Source organism: Xenopus laevis, chromosome 2S, assembly GCF_017654675.1.
Source record: "Xenopus laevis strain J_2021 chromosome 2S, Xenopus_laevis_v10.1, whole genome shotgun sequence".
NCBI lineage: Eukaryota > Metazoa > Chordata > Amphibia > Anura > Pipidae > Xenopus > Xenopus laevis.
The window spans coordinates 57,172,991-57,195,053 of record NC_054374.1 but is presented as its reverse complement, the minus strand read 5'-3'; the positions used below and the strand labels follow the sequence as shown (position 1 = coordinate 57,195,053).

General features: G+C 38.4%; 1 protein-coding gene across 2 annotated transcripts in view; it reads left to right on the top strand.

Moving 5' to 3' along the window:
* mybph.S (myosin binding protein H S homeolog) overlaps window positions 1-22,063 on the top strand; it is a 54,983-nt gene that overhangs the window by 5,728 nt on the left and 27,192 nt on the right. The window contains exon 2 of one of the 2 annotated variants that reach the window (XM_018248146.2): window positions 14,980-15,114. In XM_018248146.2, coding sequence (XP_018103635.1) covers window positions 14,980-15,114 — 135 coding nt within the window. The remainder of the gene's footprint in view (window positions 1-14,979; window positions 15,115-22,063) is intronic. The other variant, NM_001089180.1, reaches the window with a different exon arrangement.

Here is a 22,063-nt window from a genome sequence, read left to right as displayed (position 1 = left end):
TAGCATAGTATGTTGCACTTGGCACTTTATTATACATTTTTTTTGTGTAAGAAGATTGTATGACATTTTACTTAAAGGACTTTTTGCTTGGATGAAACCAACAGTGTATACTGTTGCTTTTATGCCAGTCATTTGTTTGATTAAAGCTTATGCTGCAAGAACATGCTTAATTACGATTGCTGCTGAATGTGCTGTGGTATAGCCAATGTGGTTTGTGGTATCCAAACTTTTAAACTCATTCCCTGCAAAACTTGTTTCGCATAAACAAAATGCTTTAAACTTAATAACTCACTTGAGGTGCTCCATGTAGGCCCTGCTGCAAACAAAAAGCCTTCTTATACTCAAAACAAAATAGAACATAGGCACACTCCACATACTGCTTCTGCAAACATTTTTGAAAAAAGCTTCTTTTATTAGTGAGATCCCAGCTGGGATTTCACTAATAAAAGAAGCTTTTTCAAAAATTTTTGCAGAAGCAGTATGTGCAGTGTGCCTATGTTCTATTTTGTTTTGAATGTGGTTTGTGTGTAGCGTGGCCAGTAGACAATCCTGGGGAAGAATATGTTTATGAAAGAAAAATAAAATAAAACAAGCAAAGAACAATAGTCTATATATGAGTAGTGTACAGTCAATTCTTTTCACAGGGCAAATTAAGCACTTTGTCACTTGTGGGAAAGCACCCAAAAATAACTTCCCATTTAGATCCATTGAAATTATCATATCTAAAACACTTAATACACTGCAATCCTGGGTAGTAACATGAAAAAACAGAAGGTGTTTTAACGTTATCACCTGATATTGATGTGTGTAATCTGTTTTTATTACATGCAGCAATGTCTATGGATCCAGAAGTGAAGGTATTTTTGGGTGCTTTGTCACCCACAAGAGAGGAGATTTCTCACATGCGACAAATCACCCCATCTGTCTTTTCCTTTAGCATCCTTATTGTTAAATGCCATGCCTTGTAGCATGTCTCTAATTATCTGTTGTTTTTTTTACATACCTCACAACCTTTTGTCAAGTCCAGCTGATAGCATGTGCAGATGGAGAGTACACATTTAAAAATAGCAGATCTGTAGCTGATGGAAGAGTGCTGAGAAAAGAGAGCAGGTGTCAACAGTGGCAAATATTTTAGCCTCCAAGTATTTAGATGATGCAGAGCTCCCAATAACATTCTTCAAGGGTAATTTACGGGACATATTGTCAAGTCAGACAGGAAAGTTGTGATGAATGAGGCAAGTATTGAAGGAAATCCTTTAGGTTTCCCCTATATAGCATTTCATATTTAGTGCATGTTGAGAACTTTTGCCATACTTTAGCATTGCAGTGGAGGGTAAGTGTGGCACAAGTATTTAATTTACACCTGATGGTTAAGAGAAAAGAAAACCCTGATTCACTATTCTTTTAAACATACTATTTTATAATGCTAACTACTGTTTAAGTCAGCCCCATCCTTTAAAAACAGACATAGGGGCTGATTCACAAAGGGTCGAATATCGAGGGTTAATTAACCCTCGATATTCGACTGGGAATTAAAATCCTTCAACTTCGAAGTCGAAGGATTTTAGCGCAAATAGTGCGATCGAACAATCGAAGGATTATTCCTTCAATCGAACGATAAAATCCAACGATCGAAGGAATATCCTTCGATCAAAAAAACTTAGGAAAGCCTATGGGGACCTTCCCCATAGGCTAACATTGAGTTCGGTAGCTTTTAGATGGTTGAACTAGGGGGTCGAAGTTTTTTCTTAAAGAGACAGTACTTCGACTATCGAATGGTCGAATAGTCGAACGATTTTTAGTTCGAATCCTTCGATTCGAAGTCGTAGTCAAAGGTCGTAGTAGCCCATTCAATGGTCGAAGTAGCCTAAAAAACACTTCGAAATTCGAAGTTTTTTTACTTCGAATCCTTCACTCGAAGTTAGTGAATCGGCCCCATAATGTTTGAGTTCCTAGTTATTAAGACAATGCTAATTATTATTATTATTATCATTATTACATTTATTTATTGAGCACCTACTTTGTGCTGTACATAAGGGTACATCATTTACAGACAAACTGACACATTAATATAAGGTGTAAATTAAGTAGCTATGGCGAATGTATATGTTGGGAAAATATTTGGGAAGGATATGTTTGGAAAATATTGTCAGTGTTATGACATTGTTAGTTAGGAGATAATAAGTGTGATAAGAATGTGATGTGCTGTGGGATATACCTTATGTTAGGTTATTGGGTAAGTTTGTAAGCTTCATAGAAAAGGTCTGATTCTGTGGGGTAATTAATTATATTATTAGGAAGTTGCTCTGGTAAAGTCTTTGAAACTTGTATGTGATGAGGGCAGATCAAATTTTAAGATCATTACAGAAATTAAGTGGTTCATTTGGAGAGTGTCTGGAGATGAGGCTTGATATGTAAGGTAGAGTATTGACCCTGAGAACTTTATAGGTGAGGACAAGGAGTTCAAATTTAATGCAAGAATGTATTGGTAGCCATTGCAGAAATTTCCACAAAAGCGCAATGAAGGTGGTTTTGCAGGTGAGGTCAGAATTAGGAGCAGACTGTTGTTATATTTGTACCTCTATGACCTCGTACGTAAAGCAAAACCACGAAATAGTGCAAGTTCAAATACAATGAGGTAGTTTATTGTGTCCAAAATACAAGACAATAGGTTTTGCCTGGGGAAGCAGTCGTGTGTCACCTGGGTGGTACCTGAATGCTTTCCCAGGATACTCCCATATAACATAAGTTTATATACCCATTTTGATGTCATAGATGGGGGTGATAACAAATGGGAGTATGCCAATACCATACATAGTCTGATTCCTCCTTGTACAATTAATGTCTAAATGATTTACTTAGTCTTACATGTTATCAAAGGAATGTTGTAACATACTGTGCCTAGCTCCAACGGTCCACAACCTTGCAATCAGCTATTGGCTAACCAAGGCCATTGTGGTATTTCCAGTAATTTGAGCAGCACTTCAGCAAGAAGGGGCCCCACCAGACAGGCTGGCGTTATGCTGACACTCTGGAATTTAAGTAACAGAGTGATGATCTTTTGTTTGTATGGCCTAGTATAAGCTATATGAGTGACCATTGTCCACAGTAGACCATTAGCCCTTATAGTCCATCCTGCCTTGGGCCCTATAGCGTTATGGCATCATAGAGGGCGGGGGTGACAAATATCAACCCTCTGACACTAGCCATTCGTTCGTCATAGGAATTGGACCGTTCCAGATATATTTTTTAATTACATTACCTCTCTTGAAACGTTGAAAGACGTTTCATATTAGTAATTACAGGCACAGGGAGAGTGCTGAGAGGACCCCCAGGAACAAGGGAGGTCTATTATAAATGGGACAGTGGTGTATGCTGTTGTGAGTTACAGTTCAACTGTTGTGGCAGCACCAATACAGAAGTGCAGCTGAAAAGCTGAAATGAATGAAAACAAAGAAAACAGGAAGCTAGGGGGCTAGAGGTATTTCCTGTTTTTGAGGAACTAACTTGTCTAGGAACCGCTGGAACCGCACAATGAAGCAAGAGCTGTGTGAATATAACATGTAGCCTAAGATTTAAGCAAATATATGATTATAGTGAACTTAGGTTTCAAAATAAAGCAAAATAAAGCATTACAGAGAGATAATAAAAGGAAATCATTGCATAGAGATAATGAGACATAGTAATAATCATCCTGAGTAAGATAATACTGATATTGTAAAATAATACTGATTACATTAAGGTTAAAATTCAAGTTAGATTCAAAAATACCATGAAATTAAGATAAAAATGGAAATAAAAATCAAAAATTAAAATTTAAAAATTTAAAAATGTAAGATAAAAGTTAAAAATGTAAAAAATTTAAAAATGAAAATAAATGAAAAATACTAAAATAAAGCTAAAAATGCTAAGATCCCACTTTTTTTTTTTTTTGGGCAAACCTCCCCTATAAGGCTGAGAAAAGTTATATCTTATAAATGTAAATCAAAGTAGAGCAGAAGCTGGGGAGGAGGTACAGCGGCTTATGGCACATATCATTACTTTAATAACAAGATACAGGCCAAGGGCCAAAGCTAAAATAACTAGGATGGGTTTAAAGAAACTTCCAAGGAAATCATTTAACCATCCACCAATATTACCTAACCATGTAAAGGGATTAAAACCATTTTTAGAAATATCCCTGGCTTGTTTTTGTAATTCGAAAACCTTGGCCATATGAGATTCAACCAGCGATTCAGAATCATTAATCTAGGTGCAACATTCTTCTCCTACTAAAACACAGACTCCATCTTGTTCTGCTAACAAATAATCTAGGGCCATTCTATTCTGAAGGGCTACTTTACGAATCTGAGCTAGTTCTATATTAATTGCAAGGACCGATATTACAGTGTTGTTAATCATGCGGTCAAGAAGGGAAGCATATTCATTAAGGCGAACCATCATTTCTATTCCCCAACCTGTCCAGGCAGGGAAGAAAGCCCAAGCCTTATCTTTATCATTAAAGAGTTCCCTTTTCTGTATCTTAAGGTTTAAAACTGCGGATGAGTGTGTATCAATAAGTGAGGTAGCAGATAATTCTGTTCTAGTTCTAACAGCCGGGACTACATTTCCTATAGTACATCTACCTTCGGCTCCCATGGGCAACCATGCATAGGCTTTCTTACCACAGATGTAATAAGTCCCTGAAGGAAGCACCATGGGGCGGTGAAAACCCTGATTTCTTATCTGAAGCGTTAAAAATTTTATGTTATAGTGAGCAGGACCATCTATATAATCTAAATCCCATTCTAAACTCTTATTGGCCCAAGAAAGGCAGGGCTCAATAGTAGAAGATACTTTTGTTTCATCAACACAATGTGCATATGTGGTGGCTGCTTCATAATGTGTGGGGACCTGAGTAATATTTAAATCGGTTGAGTTACATGTAGTTTCTCCTATAAGGATTTTAGGAATCCTTATTTGTTTACCATTAATGGTCACCCGTGTTTTCCTACTAAAAACAGTGAAACATACTGAAGGATGGCGTACTATTCCTGCCAAAATAAGAGCTGGGGGTGCTTTCATTATTTCATCACCTTTACCAGAAATTTCCCTATATTTAGACAATTCTGGATCAAGAGTTGAAAAGTCCATCACATATCTGTCTTCAAAATCAGTCCATGTAAAGGGGACCCCAAGGATAGGGGTACCGAGGCTGTGAGTAGGAATATGTGAGCAAACCCAACAGTCAGTCTTATTTTCAATCATGGCAGCAGTACTGTGCAGTTTTAAAAGTTCATTGTCAGCCCATAATGCTGTTATGGGGGTGGAGAGGAAGTAGGAAACACAGAAGGACAAGGCAAGCAGTCTCAAAGATGAATCCATGTCCCGTGGTTTTCAAGTAATACGGCAGTGGGGGAGAGCTGTTGTATTTTAAAAGGACCGGAATATATAGGTTGGTCCCAATGGCTACGAGTAAAATTTCTCTTGTAGACTAGATCTCCGACCTGAAAAAGAAAAGGAGTGACAACAACAGGTGCCTTGGAAATATTCACTTCAGACATTTGATGTGCTAACTGGAGGCACCGTATGAGATTGTATGGGCTGTCAGCATTGGGAAGTGGACGTGTACTGATGGTGTGGATAAGAGACATACGTCTACCGGTAGTGATTTCGAATGGGGTAAGTCCACAACGCCTAATAGGATGGTTGCGGAGTATGAACACTGCAGCTGGGAGACATTCCAGCCACGAGCCATTTGTGGCAGCTGTCAATTTTCTGAGTTGTGTCTTTAAGAGACCATTAGCTCTTTCCACAATGCCATTGGAGGTTGGTTTGTACACAGACACGTACCTCCACTTGATATCAGTACAATTTGCAAATGTCTCACAGAGTTGATTTTTGAAATGGCTTCCATTATCCGAAACAATAGATTTAGGAATCCCATGTCTGGGAAAGATTTCATTGTATAGATTATCAAATACAACCAGAGCTGTTTCCTTCCTACATGGAAAAGCTTCTAACCATTGAGAGTACGGGTCAATCATGACCAAAAGATACCTGTATCCTTTGCAAGGAGTTACCAATGTCCGTGAAATCGATATGCCATTCTCTGAAGGGGCCAGCAAGCCTTGGAATCGCTCCAGGAGGAATCCTTGGAGTTTGATGACTGGTGTTGGTAAAACAAACATTACAAGTATTGACCACAGCTTTACAAATATCTTTTAAATCTGGGCACCAGTACATTTCCCTTATAGTATTTATCAAGTCATTTGTTGGCATATGTGACCCGTAGTGTAACTGGTGGGCCAATAGGTGGCACTCACCTATGGGTAATGCTGGTACACCTGAAGGGTGTATCCAAATATATGGAGGCTCGTTATTGTGATAGTAATGAGAGCATTCATTAGCCACCCATTTGTCTGTTTCTGCACTAGTGGCGCTTTCTTGCATTACTCTGATGGGTGCAAAAGGGTTAGAAGTGGAAAGATATTTCTTAGCTCGTGTTTGTACAAAAATGGTTAGTGGGTTTGTGGTTTGTTTTGCTAGTTCGTCAACTATCTGATTGCCGTATGCGACAATATCTGTGACATTATGTTGGTGTGCTTTTACCCATTCACAGGATGTTTTTAAACCTTTGTTGTGTCTTTCCTGTAGTACTTCCATTATAGCAAGAATCGTGTCATGATGTTGTAGTGGAGTTCCTTTTCCTGTAACAAAACCTCTCTTGTCATTTAGATGCATTTGTATGTATGGTGGTAGTGACGTAAGCTGAGTCTATATACAGAACTCCGTTTTTGTCATTCATGAGCCGGAAACCTTCTAAGGCGGCGGCTATCTCTGCTAATTGGGCTGATGTATCTGGTGGTAATGCATATTGTTTTTTCTGTATAATTTCTTTGGTGTCAGGATCTATCTGACACACGGCAAAGCCCGTATGTGTTTCTGTCTGTGAACCGTCAGAGAAAATTACAACATGTGACGGTGGTAAATCTGTTACTGGGACAATACCCATAAAGGGACGTTCCTCTGGAATTTCCTCAGAGGTACAATCATGGTTCTCAGCCGAGAACAACAATAAATCTTTAAGATTATTGAAAGGATTAGTTGGAGGCATTCCTTTGAAAGAAATGTGACTTCGTAGGAGCACAGCCGTGCATTGTCCTACGCGTGCAGGCACAAAGTGTAATGTATTACTTTTATGGTAACACTGGGAACAATCACATGTGAATAGAGTTTTTCTACAGATGCTGCACAAGCGCATATGTTACGTTCACAGGAAGTGAAAGCTTGTTCTATGGGTGTAAAAATTCCTGAAAAGTGTCCTATAATGCATCCCTCTTGTTGGGTGGCTACTGCCGCCCAACAGATTGCGTTTGCAAAAACGTACATGTAGATAGGCTCACAGCTGTTCGGCAAATGGAGTTGTGGGGCCTGCAAAATATCAGACATTAGACATTCAAGAGCTGTAGAGTCAGATTGAGACAGAGAGACAGAAGCATAGCCAGGAGGATTGCCTTTGAGGTATTTTCTGAAAGGAAGTATGCGAGAACTATAAGCAGGAATCCATAAGCGACAGAAGTTAAACAGACCCAAAACACTGCGTAATTCTTTGACTGAGGTAGGTAAATGCATACGTTGGACATCAGTGAGCACCTGGGGACCCATGAGTTTGGCTCCCTTGCTGAGTGTCATGCCTAGAAAAGTAACTGAGGTTTGACAAAATTGCAGCTTTGAACGATTGACCTTATAACCACATGTATGCAAATGCAAAAGTAAGGCACGAGTGTAGTGTTGGCACAGTTCAGCAGTGTCTGCAGAAAGCAGAAGGTCGTCAACATACTGTATTAGATAAACAGAAGTAGGTAAAAGGTCAGTGAAAGTTTGCAGATCAGTCGCGAGTACACGGCTGAAGATCGAGGGACTGTCAGCTCCGCCCATTACGAGGCGGGTCCACTGGTAACGGTTATTGTTGTAGGTGAATGCAAAAAGTGGTCTGGATTGTTGAGATAAAGGAATGCAATAAAATGCTTGGGATAAATCCAAAACTGAATTATATTCCTTTAAGGGGTTGTCTTGTAAGAGGGTGGCAGGGTTGGCAACAACGGGGAACTCTGCTGCGACTACTTCATTTAACTTCCGTAAGTCATGGACTATACGGTAGGAGCCATTTGGCTTATGTACTGGGTACAAAGGAGTGTTATAAGGAGAGTCGCTTGGTTCAATTATGCCGTGTTGCAAAAGTAGGTTAATTTCATCTGCCACACCCTGAATGGACTGGGCTTTAAGTGGGTACTGTGGTACCTTGGGGCCATCACACCCTGGACGTAAATTAATTTGCACCTCTTCAACTGAAACGACCTTACCAAAAGGTGACTCGGTGTGGCCCAGACTGCTTTTAGGTATATCTTCAAATGGATCAACTGAATCTGCAGGAGAAGGGACAGTAGTTGCAAACAATACAGTTGGACGTGAGACAGCAAAATCAAGAATGATGTTAGCTTTGGTTAACAGGTCTCTGCCTAGCAAATTGACAGGACATGCAGGTGCATAGACAAAAGCATGTAAACAGGTGATATTCCCAATTGTCACTGGAACTTCAGAGGTGAATTGGTTTAGCTGAGGCTTACCATCAAATCCTGTAGTGGAGACTGTTTGGGAAGAAAGTGTTAAACCAGCAGGAAGTACAGAGAGAACAGATACTGTAGCGCCTGAGTCAAGCAAAAAACATGTAGGCATTTCTGCTATAGAAACAGTGAGAAAAGGTTCTTCAGTGGACATGGGAACCCGTAAAAGCATAGACAGTCATTGAGATTGGTTCCTGGGTGAAGACCAATTAGGAAAAGATTGAACATTGGAATTGTTGCGAGATTGAAAGTTAGGAGAGTTATACTGATTGCCAAATCGTTTTGGACTACGGCATACACGGGCATAATGTCCTGGCTTGTGACAGTTGAAACAGACACCCTTGGGTGTGTTATTAGCATTGAAATCTCCAGATTTCCCTCTATTAGGGTTGTTAAATTGACCACCGGACTGAACATTTCCAAAAAAGGTAGGGAAATCTTTTAAAAATTCCCTGAAAGAATAGGACTCAGTGGTGGGTGTTGGTTCTGGTGTTTGTTCTGCGGGCTTGATTTCTCCCTCTTGGAGTTCCTTAATTTGCAAGGACATGAGTTTATGCTGGGTGTTTTTGAAATCCTTCTCTGCCTTTTTACTGTCTTCCTCATAGATTTTATGGTAGTGAAGGATATGAGTATAAATCTCCTTCCATGATTTGGCATCTAAGCCGACTATAGCATCTAATTTTTTCTGTAAGGCGGCTGGGAAACCTTTACGGAGGGCCTGATAAACAAGTGGCACTACATTTGGTTCGTAAGGATCCATTCCTGTTTCTTGTGCCCATTGATCTAAGAATTCTGAAATGTGTTTAGTTATGTCTTCACTTTCAGGGAGAGAAGTATTCATTAGTTTCCCGAAATCCTTGTGAGTGGGATAACAAACTCTGAGAGCTGCAAAAATTCTAGGTCTGTAAGGGTTAAATTCAGCTCCGTCGTGAGAATCTGAGGACAGAACAATATGAGGAAGTCCTGCCTCGTTCCATATGGACTGCGCTGAGCGTCCAAGAATTTGAGCTAGTAATGCTTTTACTAGAGACATGCCGGCAGTTAGTCTTTCAAATTTAGATATCCAGGGGTCTGCCCCCCTTAACAGAGGCGGCAGAGCCCTGATTATCCCTTCCACATCGGCAAAGTTCCAAGGGACATATTTAAGTCCTTTGGTAGTATGCATAAGAGGATACATCTGTTTGGGTGAGGGTGAGACAATGTTAGCAAGTGCGCTCAGATTTTCATATTTCTCCCAAATGCTAAGACCATTAATCATGTATTGTCTATCCCAATTTGGATCTCCCATGCCTCCTCGGATACAGAGGCGTGCTGTATTCAAGTTACGGGTGTCCAGAGCTCCCTCTCTAGGAAATGGGGTAACATTAGGTTTTAAAGATTCTGACCAGCCGGCCAGATTGTCAACCCATGGATCTACAAAAGTGCTATCCCCCCCTTCTCCTCGGATTACTACATCCTTTGGGGAGAATGAATTTTGTTTTGGAGTGGTGTTTTTTGGTCTTGTAACAATAGTTGCCAAGACTCTAGTTGTCGGGGCTTCCGCATCTTCTAATATGGGCATTTCATCCTCTTCCTCGTCAAAAGACATGCTAGCGAGAGGTGTAGGTGCCCTGACTTCAGGGCGATTTCCCGTAGGAGTCTGAAAACCCTGACGAGGAGGTGCTGTGTTAACGGGGGTTAGGTGTGCAGCATCCTCAATAGGACGAAAGGGGTTGGTTTTGCTAAGCTTAAGACGCCCTGAGACGTCTGCCCAGTATGAGTCCTCATTACTGGCATGTGGCACTGTCTGCAAGTTTGTTGGTGGGGGAAGTGCCGGGGCAGTATAGCCCTGTGCTACCCTAGGATTGCCAATAGGCGTGTTTAGGGCAGTCTGTAATTGCTCCTGTGCGTCCATGTTAAGGACGGGATATAATTTGGCTGAACTCGGAGCAGTGTCTATGTTGGCTTGTTCAGCTGGGGCATATGCAGGTGGTTTTTCTGGGTATTGCTGAGCATATGCTTGCCAGACATCATGGCATGCGGTATGTGCTATTAATTCTTTGCCCTTACATTTAACATTGATCTGTTTAACAGGCTAGCTAGATCTGTAGGGAGAATGCTGCAGTTTTCTGGCCAGGAAAACATGGCATCCTTACTTGTACCCCACTTAACCCATGCTTTGTGACATGTTACAAGAGCCTTACGACATAAGGGGTTTTGGGCACACACCTTAGCCAGAAGTTCTGGGGGAGGTTTAGGTTTAAGCATATTAAACATATCGCCTCCAATAGTAAAATAAGAAAAACCAAATATAACAAGGCGAAAAAAATAAGATTGCTTCAAACGCTAGGTTGTACTTGGAAGAATTACTATCTTCTTCTGTTGAAAGCATAAGAAATCTCCCTAACAAAGAAAGTGGGAGTGTGTCTGTAGTGTTTTTACAGTGTGGGACTTACAAACTGAGTGTAAGGGGAGAAAATAGATTTGAAGCTGCAGATGTTTGACACCTAGATGCTTCTAGGGCTCTCTTTTGACATATGCAGATTCAAACAGACAGGAAAGTGATTCACACACCACACACTAAAGAATTTCCTTCAGAAAACCTAGTTTTCCGTTTTCTGGCCTGTTAGGTCGCCCTATAAACAGGAACCGCAGAAAAACTCCTAAACAGCAAGCAGACTCTGAGATAGAGTCACGGATTCCCTTATGGACACTATCACACAATTTACAGTTAAGCTAAAGTTATTCACGCACTCGGTTGATTCCGGAGGGTGTGGGTTCCAGTTTCAACCACAATCATTCAATCACAACAGTCAGGGATCCTTTGTCATTCATACATCAACATGCATGTGTAATTGCTATGACAGAATTTTTTTCTGCTTAATCTAACTGCTCATGATGAGGAACTAGGTACGTACAAATTACAAAAACAGTAAGGAAAAAAAGCGTATTCCTATCATGAACGGCAGAATATCAGAACTGGTTAGTACAACACTTAACACAATAATAAGCAGTAAAAATAGACTAGGAAAGTACATTAATGCTCACCTTATATCAGAGCCTTCCGCGCGGGTATCATTCATCCATGAGTAAAGCTTCACGGGTAGTCTCCTGTCACCTGTAGAAGCAGGAGCTCTCTTCTCAACTTGCCTGAAGATCCGACTGAAAAACTTGGGCGTCCAGCGTCCAGGAATATCACGTCGGCGGGTCACCAAATGTTGTTATATTTGTACCTCTATGACCTCGTACGTAAAGCAAAACCACGAAATAGTGCAAGTTCAAATACAATGAGGTAGTTTATTGTGTCCAAAATACAAGACAATAGGTTTTGCCTGGGGAAGCAGTCGTGTGTCACCTGGGTGGTACCTGAATGCTTTCCCAGGATACTCCCATATAACATAAGTTTATATACCCATTTTGATGTCATAGATGGGGGTGATAACAAATGGGAGTATGCCAATACCATACATAGTCTGATTCCTCCTTGTACAATTAATGTCTAAATGATTTACTTAGTCTTACATGTTATCAAAGGAATGTTGTAACATACTGTGCCTAGCTCCAACGGTCCACAACCTCGCAATCAGCTATTGGCTAACCAAGGCCATTGTGGTATTTCCAGTAATTTGAGCAGCACTTCAGCAAGAAGGGGCCCCACCAGACAGGCTGGCGTTATGCTGACACTCTGGAATTTAAGTAACAGAGTGATGATCTTTTGTTTGTATGGCCTAGTATAAGCTATATGAGTGACCATTGTCCACAGTAGACCATTAGCCCTTATAGTCCATCCTGCCTTGGGCCCTATAGCGTTATGGCATCATAGAGGGCGGGGGTGACATATCAACCCTCTGACACTAGCCATTCGTCCGTCATAGGAATTGGACCGTTCCAGATATATTTTTTAATTACAAGACAGAAGAGGTACGTTCCAAGGGTGCAAAGATGAGGGAAGCACTGGGCACGTGCCTCTTTTCTCTGTGTATCTTTAGTCAGGGCCTTCATGAGTCATGCACTAACTTGTTGTTTCCTGAAGGAAAAATGGATGTATTCTTCTAAAATGTAGTCAGCAAAGAAGTGAATGTGAAGAATGAATGTGAGTGTGGAATCAAGTATAACTCCAACACAATGAACCTGCATAGTACAATAAATAATAGGGTTGTTTACATTAACAGACAATGGATCAGATTCAAATAGATGAAAACATTTTTTTTTATAGTTTATCACATGAAAACTGAGTGGGATTCAATTTCTGAAGAAAAAACCTTTCAAAAACTGTAGGTAAGTGTAGGCCCTGAATGTAGAAGAAGATTTTGCCAAATAGCTCAAATAGCAGTGAGGCTTACTTATTAGTCAGATGACTATTACACTCAGGGGCAAATTTACTAAGCTCGAGTGAATAATTCGAATGAAAAAATATTCGAATTTCGAAGCAATTTTTTGGGTACTTCAACCATCGAATTGGTGAAATGTGATTGAATTCGATCGATTCGAATGATTCGAAGTAAAAGTCGTTCGACCATTTGATAATCGAAGTACTGTCTCTTAAAAAAAAAACTTTTACTTCATACTTCGCCACTTTAAACCTTCCGAAGTCCAATGTTAGCCTATGGGGACCTTTCCCAACACTTTTCTAAGTTTTTTTTGGTTGAATAAAAATCCTTTGATCGATCGCTTAAAAAGGTTTGAATTTTTATTCGAGCTTTTGCGGTAAAATCCTTCGAATTTGATATTCAAATTCGAAGGATTTTACTTCGAGGGTAGAATTCGAGGGTTTTTTAACCCTCGAAATTCAACCCTTGATAAATCTGCCCCTCAGTGTAACCCTTCCTGCTGGATTTAACATGTGTTCCCATTTTTTCCCATGACCTGATAATGAAAGTTTAGGTGTAATTTAATAGTTCCAACAATATCAGTGAATATTGTAAATAGAAGACTTCAACAGGGATACATAAGAATAAGTGATGACAGATTAGAGAATAGAAATTATGGGATTCAAGATGCAAAATGGAAGAAATTAAATTGCTGCTATACAGAGAAAGAAAAGAAAATACATACGCATTGTATAGGCTTAAAATGTACAGTATGGGTGCAGTAAAATTCACATCCCTCTATACAGAGAAAGAAAAGAAAATACATACGCATTGTATAGGCTTAAAATGTACAGTATGGGTGCAGTAAATTTCACATCCCTCCCCCATGCCTATGACTAGGTCTCAGAGTGAATGAGAGGACACTATTTGTAAGCGCTACAGGGGATAGAATATGTGTGGATATTATAACATGTTGTAGTTAGGGCTAAAAGGATGAAACAGAGGCAAATAAATAGATTGTGAATGACTATAACATTTTTGCAAATAGAGTATATCAAACAACACAACTTAATCAAAGTGAAAGGAGTTGAATTAGATTATCCAAGTGAGCATGTATAGAAGGGAATAGTTTTAAGTCTATGTTCAGTCAGTCTTCTCCAACTCACATACGGTGGATATGTGCTAGGATAGTGATTGCAAATTTGATGTTTTCTGTATAGTACACATAATAAATATAAATATATAAATATAATAAAACTTCTTAATGAAAATGTTGTTAAGTTTGCTCCAAAAGTTTACATCACCTTCAAGTAGGTGTTAAAGGTTTGCAATGCGCAATTAAGATTCACAATGCAATAATGTACTTATAAGGAATTGTGCACAAATAAGAATAGTTTCTTTTTGCAAATTTTATTATATTTTCCCTTTGTTTTCTTGCAAGTACTGTTTTTGCAGTGTATACCCAAAAAAAAATTTTTAATTGCCTTATTAATAATATTAGTGATGACATTTAGGGGGTTATTTATCAAAGTCCGAACTTATCTCAATATTTTCTAAAAAAAACTCCGACCAAATCCACACAGGTTTTTTGGGCTTATTTATCAATACACTTTCCCGAAAAAAAATTTGCGGGAAAAAAATCTGAAAAAATCGTGAAAAATCCGATTTTCACTATTTTTTTCGGATCTTTCATCAGATATTCACGATTTTTTCACATTGAAAACTCTAAATTTTGCCCGAAAACTCAGAAAACTTCACGGTATTGCCAAAAACCCAGCGCACATCAAAAAATCATTGGGACTTCTCCCATTGACTTATATGCAAACTTGACAGGTCTGAGATGCTGGATTTTGAGATTGTCTTTTCCCATCCTCGGGGTTTAATAAATTCTGATTGATTTTTTTTAAAAGAAAAAAAAAAAGCACAAATTTTTCGTGATTTTTGCATTCGGAGTTTAGTAAATAACCCCCTTAGTTTCAATGGAATATAAGCTTCAGTTAATGTACTCATCGATGAGTAGTTATATTTTTGTCAAATGAGTTTGTGTAGCTCAGCAATTATAAATCTGTTATATATATTTTCAGAACCACCAAGTGAGCCTATAGAATTAACAGTGGATGAAATTGATGACACTTCGATATCCCTTAAATGGAAAGCTCCAGAAAAGGAAGGAACTGCTGCCCTGGATGGATACTTACTGGAATACCAAAAAGAAGGCAGTGAGTTTGAATTTATTTTCATAAACCTGTGTATGTTAACAATAAGGAATCCTGTCCATGTGTTTTATATAAGCATACATTTGTGGGCTTATTTATCAAAAATCAAAGTTATGTTTGTGAGTTTTTTTCCACTTTGAATTAAATGTCTGCTTATGTATGAAAAAATCAGAATGTCAAAAACTCGACCAAATACAATCATGAAAAAAAAACTAGAATTTTTCAAGTTTCTAGGCCTAAAAACTTGAATTTACAAAGCTTGAATTTTGCCTACAACAATTCCCATTGACTTTTACATGAACTCTCCTGCTTTTTGATTACATTTTTGGAGGTTTTTTTTACTTAATAAATACCAAACAATAGAGATTTTGAAAATATCATTTGAATTTGTGAGTTTTTGTGCAACAGAATTCATATCATGGCAAAAGTTAAAATTCAAATCTTGATAAATCACCTCCTTCACGTAAGGAGGCTTGTCATGCTTGTACTGCAGATTCAGCAAGACTATAAAATTCAAAGGTGACAGACCACCTCAACAGTGCCTTCCTGCCAGCACATCATTTTTTTACAAATCAATTTGTCACTAAAGATACCCGGGGCATTTCACTTAGGGGGTTATTTATCAAAGCTTGAATTTCTAACTGATTTGAATTTTTTTAACTGTAATAAATTCAAATGTACACACTCGAATGGGAGGTTATTTATGAAAAAACTTGAACGTCTATCATTCAATTGAATAGGAACAAAATTTGAATCGAGTTTTCCTCTGAAAAATAAATTGGATGTCAGGAAGGCAATTAACATCTTCAAATGGTTCAACAGACCTCTGCCATTGACTTCTACATGAACTTAGCAGGTTTTAGGTGGCGAATAGTCGAGTGTGATAAATCTCACATTCAAGTTTGAGTTGGTGGTTTTAATTTCAAATTTGTGAGTTTTGACCAAAAAAAAAATTTGAAAATTTAAATTCGAATTTCCCATTCGAACCTTAGTAAATCTGCCGTTTAATGTTTACACAATCCATGCCCTAATCTATGCTCTGAAGGGCAGCTCTTCAGGAGTTACAATCTGATTTTCTGAAATTCAGATTTGTTGCCCAAGCAGTAATACTAGTAAACCAGTAAAAAAAATACAGGGTTGATAAAATTAACACTTACACTTAAGTTGTCACCATAGATAGCTGCTGTGCTTGGGGGTTGTGGGTGTGGTTTCCTCTGACGTCCCTAAGCTCTCCCCTTTTACATACTGTAGTTAATTTCAGGATGGTTTAAAAACCTGTTGAGGCAAGGGCCACGTTAAAGGCCTGCTTTCCCAGAATTGTCAGACTGGGAACTGTGGATGGTCCTCCCCAATCACTCTCACCCGATGAGTGAGTTGAGAAAGGGAGTAAACCATATGTGGATGTCGGGAGAGGGGGCCCTTAATGTTGTAAAGGGGGCTCTTGTGGTTGCAGTCCCAAAGGGCCCTTGTATTTCCACCCCTGGCCTTGAGGAGGATTACTTCCTGGCCTCTTTTTTATGTTGCACCTACACATGCAACTCAATTACATTTTGTCACGACCGGCACCCAATACCAGAACAAGTGCCAAGTACCCTGGTCTCGGCTCAGCTTCACCAGTAGTGTGACCACCGTTGGGCTTCGGGAGGAGCCCTCAGCTTACTTGGGTGCCACCTGGACTTAACGAGAGGTGCAAGGCAAGATGTTCTGGCTGGCAAAGGGGCACGGCTGTTAGCAAAGTCTTTTGGCCGAAGGTCACGGTACAAATGGAACAAGCGAGAGAATCGTCAGACAGGCTGGGTCGAGGCAGGCAGATATCAAGAATTGTCAGGCAGGCAAGGGTCAAAACCAGGTAATCAAACAGATGGGATCAAAGAGTAGTCGAAATGCAGGCAAAGGTCAGAGTTCGGATATTAGAATAGTCAGGAACAGGCAGGGATCAAAAACCAGGAATCACAGATAAAGTTTACAAGAACAAACAGCACAAGACTTCAGGAACCACTAGAATAAAGATTCTATCACGGGCACTGGCTGGGAGTATGAATGGGCCTTAAATACATTCAAATTTCGCGCCAAAACGTGCGCCTGTACCTTTAAGAGGTCCTTATAGAAGGACCCGCACTCCAGTTCCAGTGATATAAAAGGTTTCATTTATTCATCACTCATGCATCCAACGTTTTGGCCCACTATGATCCTTGATAAAGGCCCCATAGTGGGCCGAAACATTGGATGCACAAATGATGACTAAATAAAACCTTTTATATCACTGGAATTTGAAATGCGGGTCCTTCTATAAGAAATATATATATATATATATATATATATATATATATATATATATATATATATATATATATATATATATATACACATATATATATAAACAAAACTTCTAGATAGGTGCACTCAGAGAACTATGGGAATGCCCAGGTTCCGGTACATACATCAATAAATCACAAAGAAGTCCGCACTCAAATCACAAAGAAGTCCGCACGTTTATTCAACGTTTCTCCTCTTAGACTCGAGCCGTATATATGTATATCGACTAAGAAAAATAGTGTCACAACTTGCATTTGTAAGTGATGCAAATTGTGGCTAATGCTAATTTCCAGGTGCTCATTATTACAGTGAGCCTTTATTGAGTAGTATACAGGTAAATACGTAATATAGCATAATTAAGAATATAGAAGGTTGCTAATATTAATATTTTGCTGCATTCTTGTTCCAGAATAGTGTGTTCCTGAAGTCTGTGTTCCTGTGTTCTTTTAGCACAGTAAACCTGGTAATACACATAAAGATCTGCACATTTTGGCGAGGTTGCCAAACAAGTGTATTACCTATATGCTCACATTGAGCTATGTGATATTGTGCTGATCCTATACTTTAGGCTGCCCAGTGCCCACTCACACTTATATTCTCTCTAGTACTAACTAGACAACTTTTGTCAGCCTACAGTACCTAAACTGAGCCAGGGGGTAACAGAAGGACCAAATTGCTTGCCATTTCAAAAAAATGTCACTGGATGCCACATCTATTGTTCAGAAGCAAGCAGTTTTCTAATAACAAAACCAGTCTAACTAGAACTGCATAAAAGTATCATGGTTCATATGGTCATATCCAGCATGGGACTGTAAACCTTGTTTGATTCACCTCGATAAAGTGCAATATGGATATTTATATGTGTAAATCACTGCTGCAAGTTTAAACTTTTCCACTGGCTATGAAATTGCATTGTGAAAATTGGATTGTGATTTGGCAAGATTCCAGAAAAGATTTAATGCATTTACTATTTAAAATTGGCAACCCCATATCATATTCTATGAGAAGGCATGCTATGAAAATCTCGTATTATAATAAGAATTTCTCACCTTTCCAAATATGTCATACTGCTAATTCTTAAGAATGTGTGAAAATAGTGGTTAAAATAGTTTAGTGCACCAAAGCAATGACAACATCCAAAGTGCCAACGGCATTATGATAATGTCACAGCACATTGTTTACAAGGTACGATTTTCGATCACAAGCCTTAATAAATCTGCACCTTAATGCATGTGCATTAAGGTGCAGATTTATTAAGGCTTGTGATCGAAAATCGTACCTTTTTTTTAACCGTTTTTAGGGTACTGTAAGCCAAGTATGACCATGTTTTGTTTATGAAAGTTCTGTCTGTCAGAGTTTTTTGTGAATTCTGAGATTTCGAGATTTATAATATTACAAACAATTAATTATCATATATGCTGAGATGATTTAAATTGGTTTGAGATGCCTTAATTAACATGCCAATTATATTTTGATCCTTGAAAATTCAATAATTAAATGTGTCCTGACTATTTCAAAAGCTTGAAAATTAATGGAAATTCAGGAAATTTATAACAACCATTTTCTGTGTTTTAATGTGATTGTAATTAACCCATTTGTGATTTTTTCCTAAATAAGATCTGCAAGTGTATTTGCCTTCTGTGGCAATGATTATAAGTGGGTTTTTTTCTGCAACTGCAGAATTCTTGATAGATGGCCAGTCCCTATATCAACTTGTACTATGAACTATCGTCCATAACCCTGTATTCCCTCACTTGCTAAAAAGCTTTCCAACCCCTTCGTAAAGGAAAACTATACACCCCGAAAAATGTAGGTCTCTATAAACATATATTGCATAAAACAGCTGATATGTAAGACCCTGCTTCATCTAAATAAACCATTTTTATAATATACTTTTATAGTATTATGTGCCACTGGATAATCATAAATAGAATATTGCCATTTTAAAAAATAAGGGTTGTCCCTGGGATACACAAATTAAGGATATGTGGCAAGATAAGCAGAGCTCACTGTGCAGTACAGCGTCTCCTTGCCTGTCGCTGCTCTAGCGGGAGTCTGTCAACTTCGGTCCGGAACTCTCTCACTCTCAGAATTACCCGCAGTTCGGCGCTGACAAAAGGCATCCACGGAGTAGCTGCTGTATTATTTTAACGGCTTTTATTGAACAACACTCTGTGACATTGGCAGTGGGTGAGTTTACAGAACTAACGCATTTCGTGCCTTCAAAACCGGCACTTCTTCATCATCCCTGGGATCCTAAGTTTGCGGTGCACACAAACAAACCAAACAAAGGGTTTTCGCAAAGGGTGGTTCACCTTTAAGGTAACTTTTAGCATGTTCTAGAATGGCCAATTCTAAGCAACTTTTCAATTGGTTTTCAATATTTATTTTATATAGTTTTATAGTTATTTGCATTTTTCTTCTGACTCTTTGCAGCTTTCAAATGGGCGTCGCTGACCCCTTCTAAAAAAATGCTCTGTGAGGCTACAAATATATTGTTATTGCCACTTTTTATTACTGATCTTTCTATTCAGGCCTCTCCTATTCATATTCCAGTGTCTCATTCAAATCAATGAATGGTTGCTAGGGTAACCCGGACCCTAGCTACCAGATTGCTTAAAATGCAAATTAAAGAGCTGCTGAATAAAAAGCGAAATAACTCAAAAACCTTAAATAATAAAAAATGAAAACCAATTGCAAATTGTCTCAGAATATCACTCTCTATATCATACCTAAAAGTATTGCAAAGGTGAACAACCCCTTTAACACTTTGGCTATTCTTCTATCCATTGTAGCTAGTATTTTTTGCACTTCTTTATATGTTTTCCCTCTCTAATCAAAGTAATCAGTATGCTGTTCTTCTGAACAGAGTCTGGAATGATTCTATGATTTTATGCAGATTTTCAGAGAGAAATGCAGGGCCATAATTTAACCTGTTTTTTTTACAGTTAGAATGACCTCACAAATTGAACTTCACACTGCAATTATTTGGAACAAGCTATTATTATTTTGAACACTGCTATTATTTTGAATACACCTCAAATAATGATTCAGTTACACAGAATCAGCAGCATGCATTTCATGACTGTTGGGTCTGTTGGTTTTCTACTACTCTACTCTACTACACCTACTAGTAAATCATTTGCCATGTAGAAATATAAAAACAGTGATTGATCAGGTTTGTGATGTTGAACTATTATTCTGAACACAACTGTAGTTATCATATCACCCCTCAAGTGCTTCTTCTCCAGTGTGAACAACCCCAATTTGGCCAGCCATTTCTGATAGCTGAGATTTTTCCATACATATTACCAGCTTAGTTGCCCTTCTCTGCACCCTCTCTAATACACTAATGCCCTGTTTGAGCACTGGAGACCAAAACTGTACTGCATATTCTAGATTGGGTTTAATCAGTAATCTGTACAGTGGATAAGATGAATTAGCTGAGGCTCAATTACAAAGATTGGTAAAAAAAATAATATAAATATTTTATAACTGTACCAGTGTTTGCGGGGTACCGCATGGGTCTGTCATTGGTCATTTGCATCTAAACTTAAATTGAGCAGAAAGTCTAAAAAAATTAATGCAGGATTTAGCTATTGAGCAGAGAGATTTGAGTAATTAGAAAACTGGACAATAAATTGACAAATGAGGTTCAATATTGGCAAATGTATGCAGTCCTTGACTGAGAAGTTTTTTGGAAACTTTGTGAATAATGACATGTGTAATTATAGGCAGGTTGTTAAAGCAAAGTACTGTCTTACATAAAAATGGCATTAACTAAAGAGATGAAAATACAATCAATTAAAAATTCTGCATCGTTTCTGAAATAATCAAGTTTATCTTCACTATTCCTCTCATCATCTGTTTCTCCTCATTCTGTCCTCATGCAGGAGTTGCGTGTCAGATAATGATTGACAGTTAGATCCAATATATCTTATAAGAGGGGCTTCCTTTCTTGATAGATGAATTAAAACTCACTCAAATAACGGATTACAGAACAAAAAAAAATCTAACAAAATAACTGCCTTTTGCATGTAGAGAGACAGGTTTCTGGTGATTTTAATAGACTTAGCTCTAATACATCTTCTAGGCAAAAGGTGCCCCCCTATATGATATATTGGATCTAACTGTCAAGGAATATTTGACACCCAACTGCTGCATGACAAGAGGAATAGTGAAGATAAACTTGATTATTTCAGAAACGGTACAGAATTTTGTATTGATCGTATTTAGAAAGTTTCTTAATTCAGTATCCTGAAGCTTATATTAATTTCTCATTTTCACAATAGTTCCCCTTTAATGAGCTGGGAAAAGTACAGCTAGACTGGAAAAAGGAATTAAAAAGTTAAACCATCCTTAAAGTTGGGGTTGTTTTTGATGGAGAAAAGGCTTTTGTGATGGGACATGCTTAATCGTTACAAGTATGTTAGAGGATATTACAGACAGAAATTGGGAGACTATTTAATACAGAAAAGATCAACAAATCAGAGGCCACCCCCAGAAATTGGTTCTTCATGGTGAGGGCATATAGTTACATAGTTAATATGAGTTTATGCTAAATGAAGAAAAGCAACTATAAATAGCATGAAGACAGAGCAATCATTTAAAGGGAAACTATGCCCCTGAACATTGA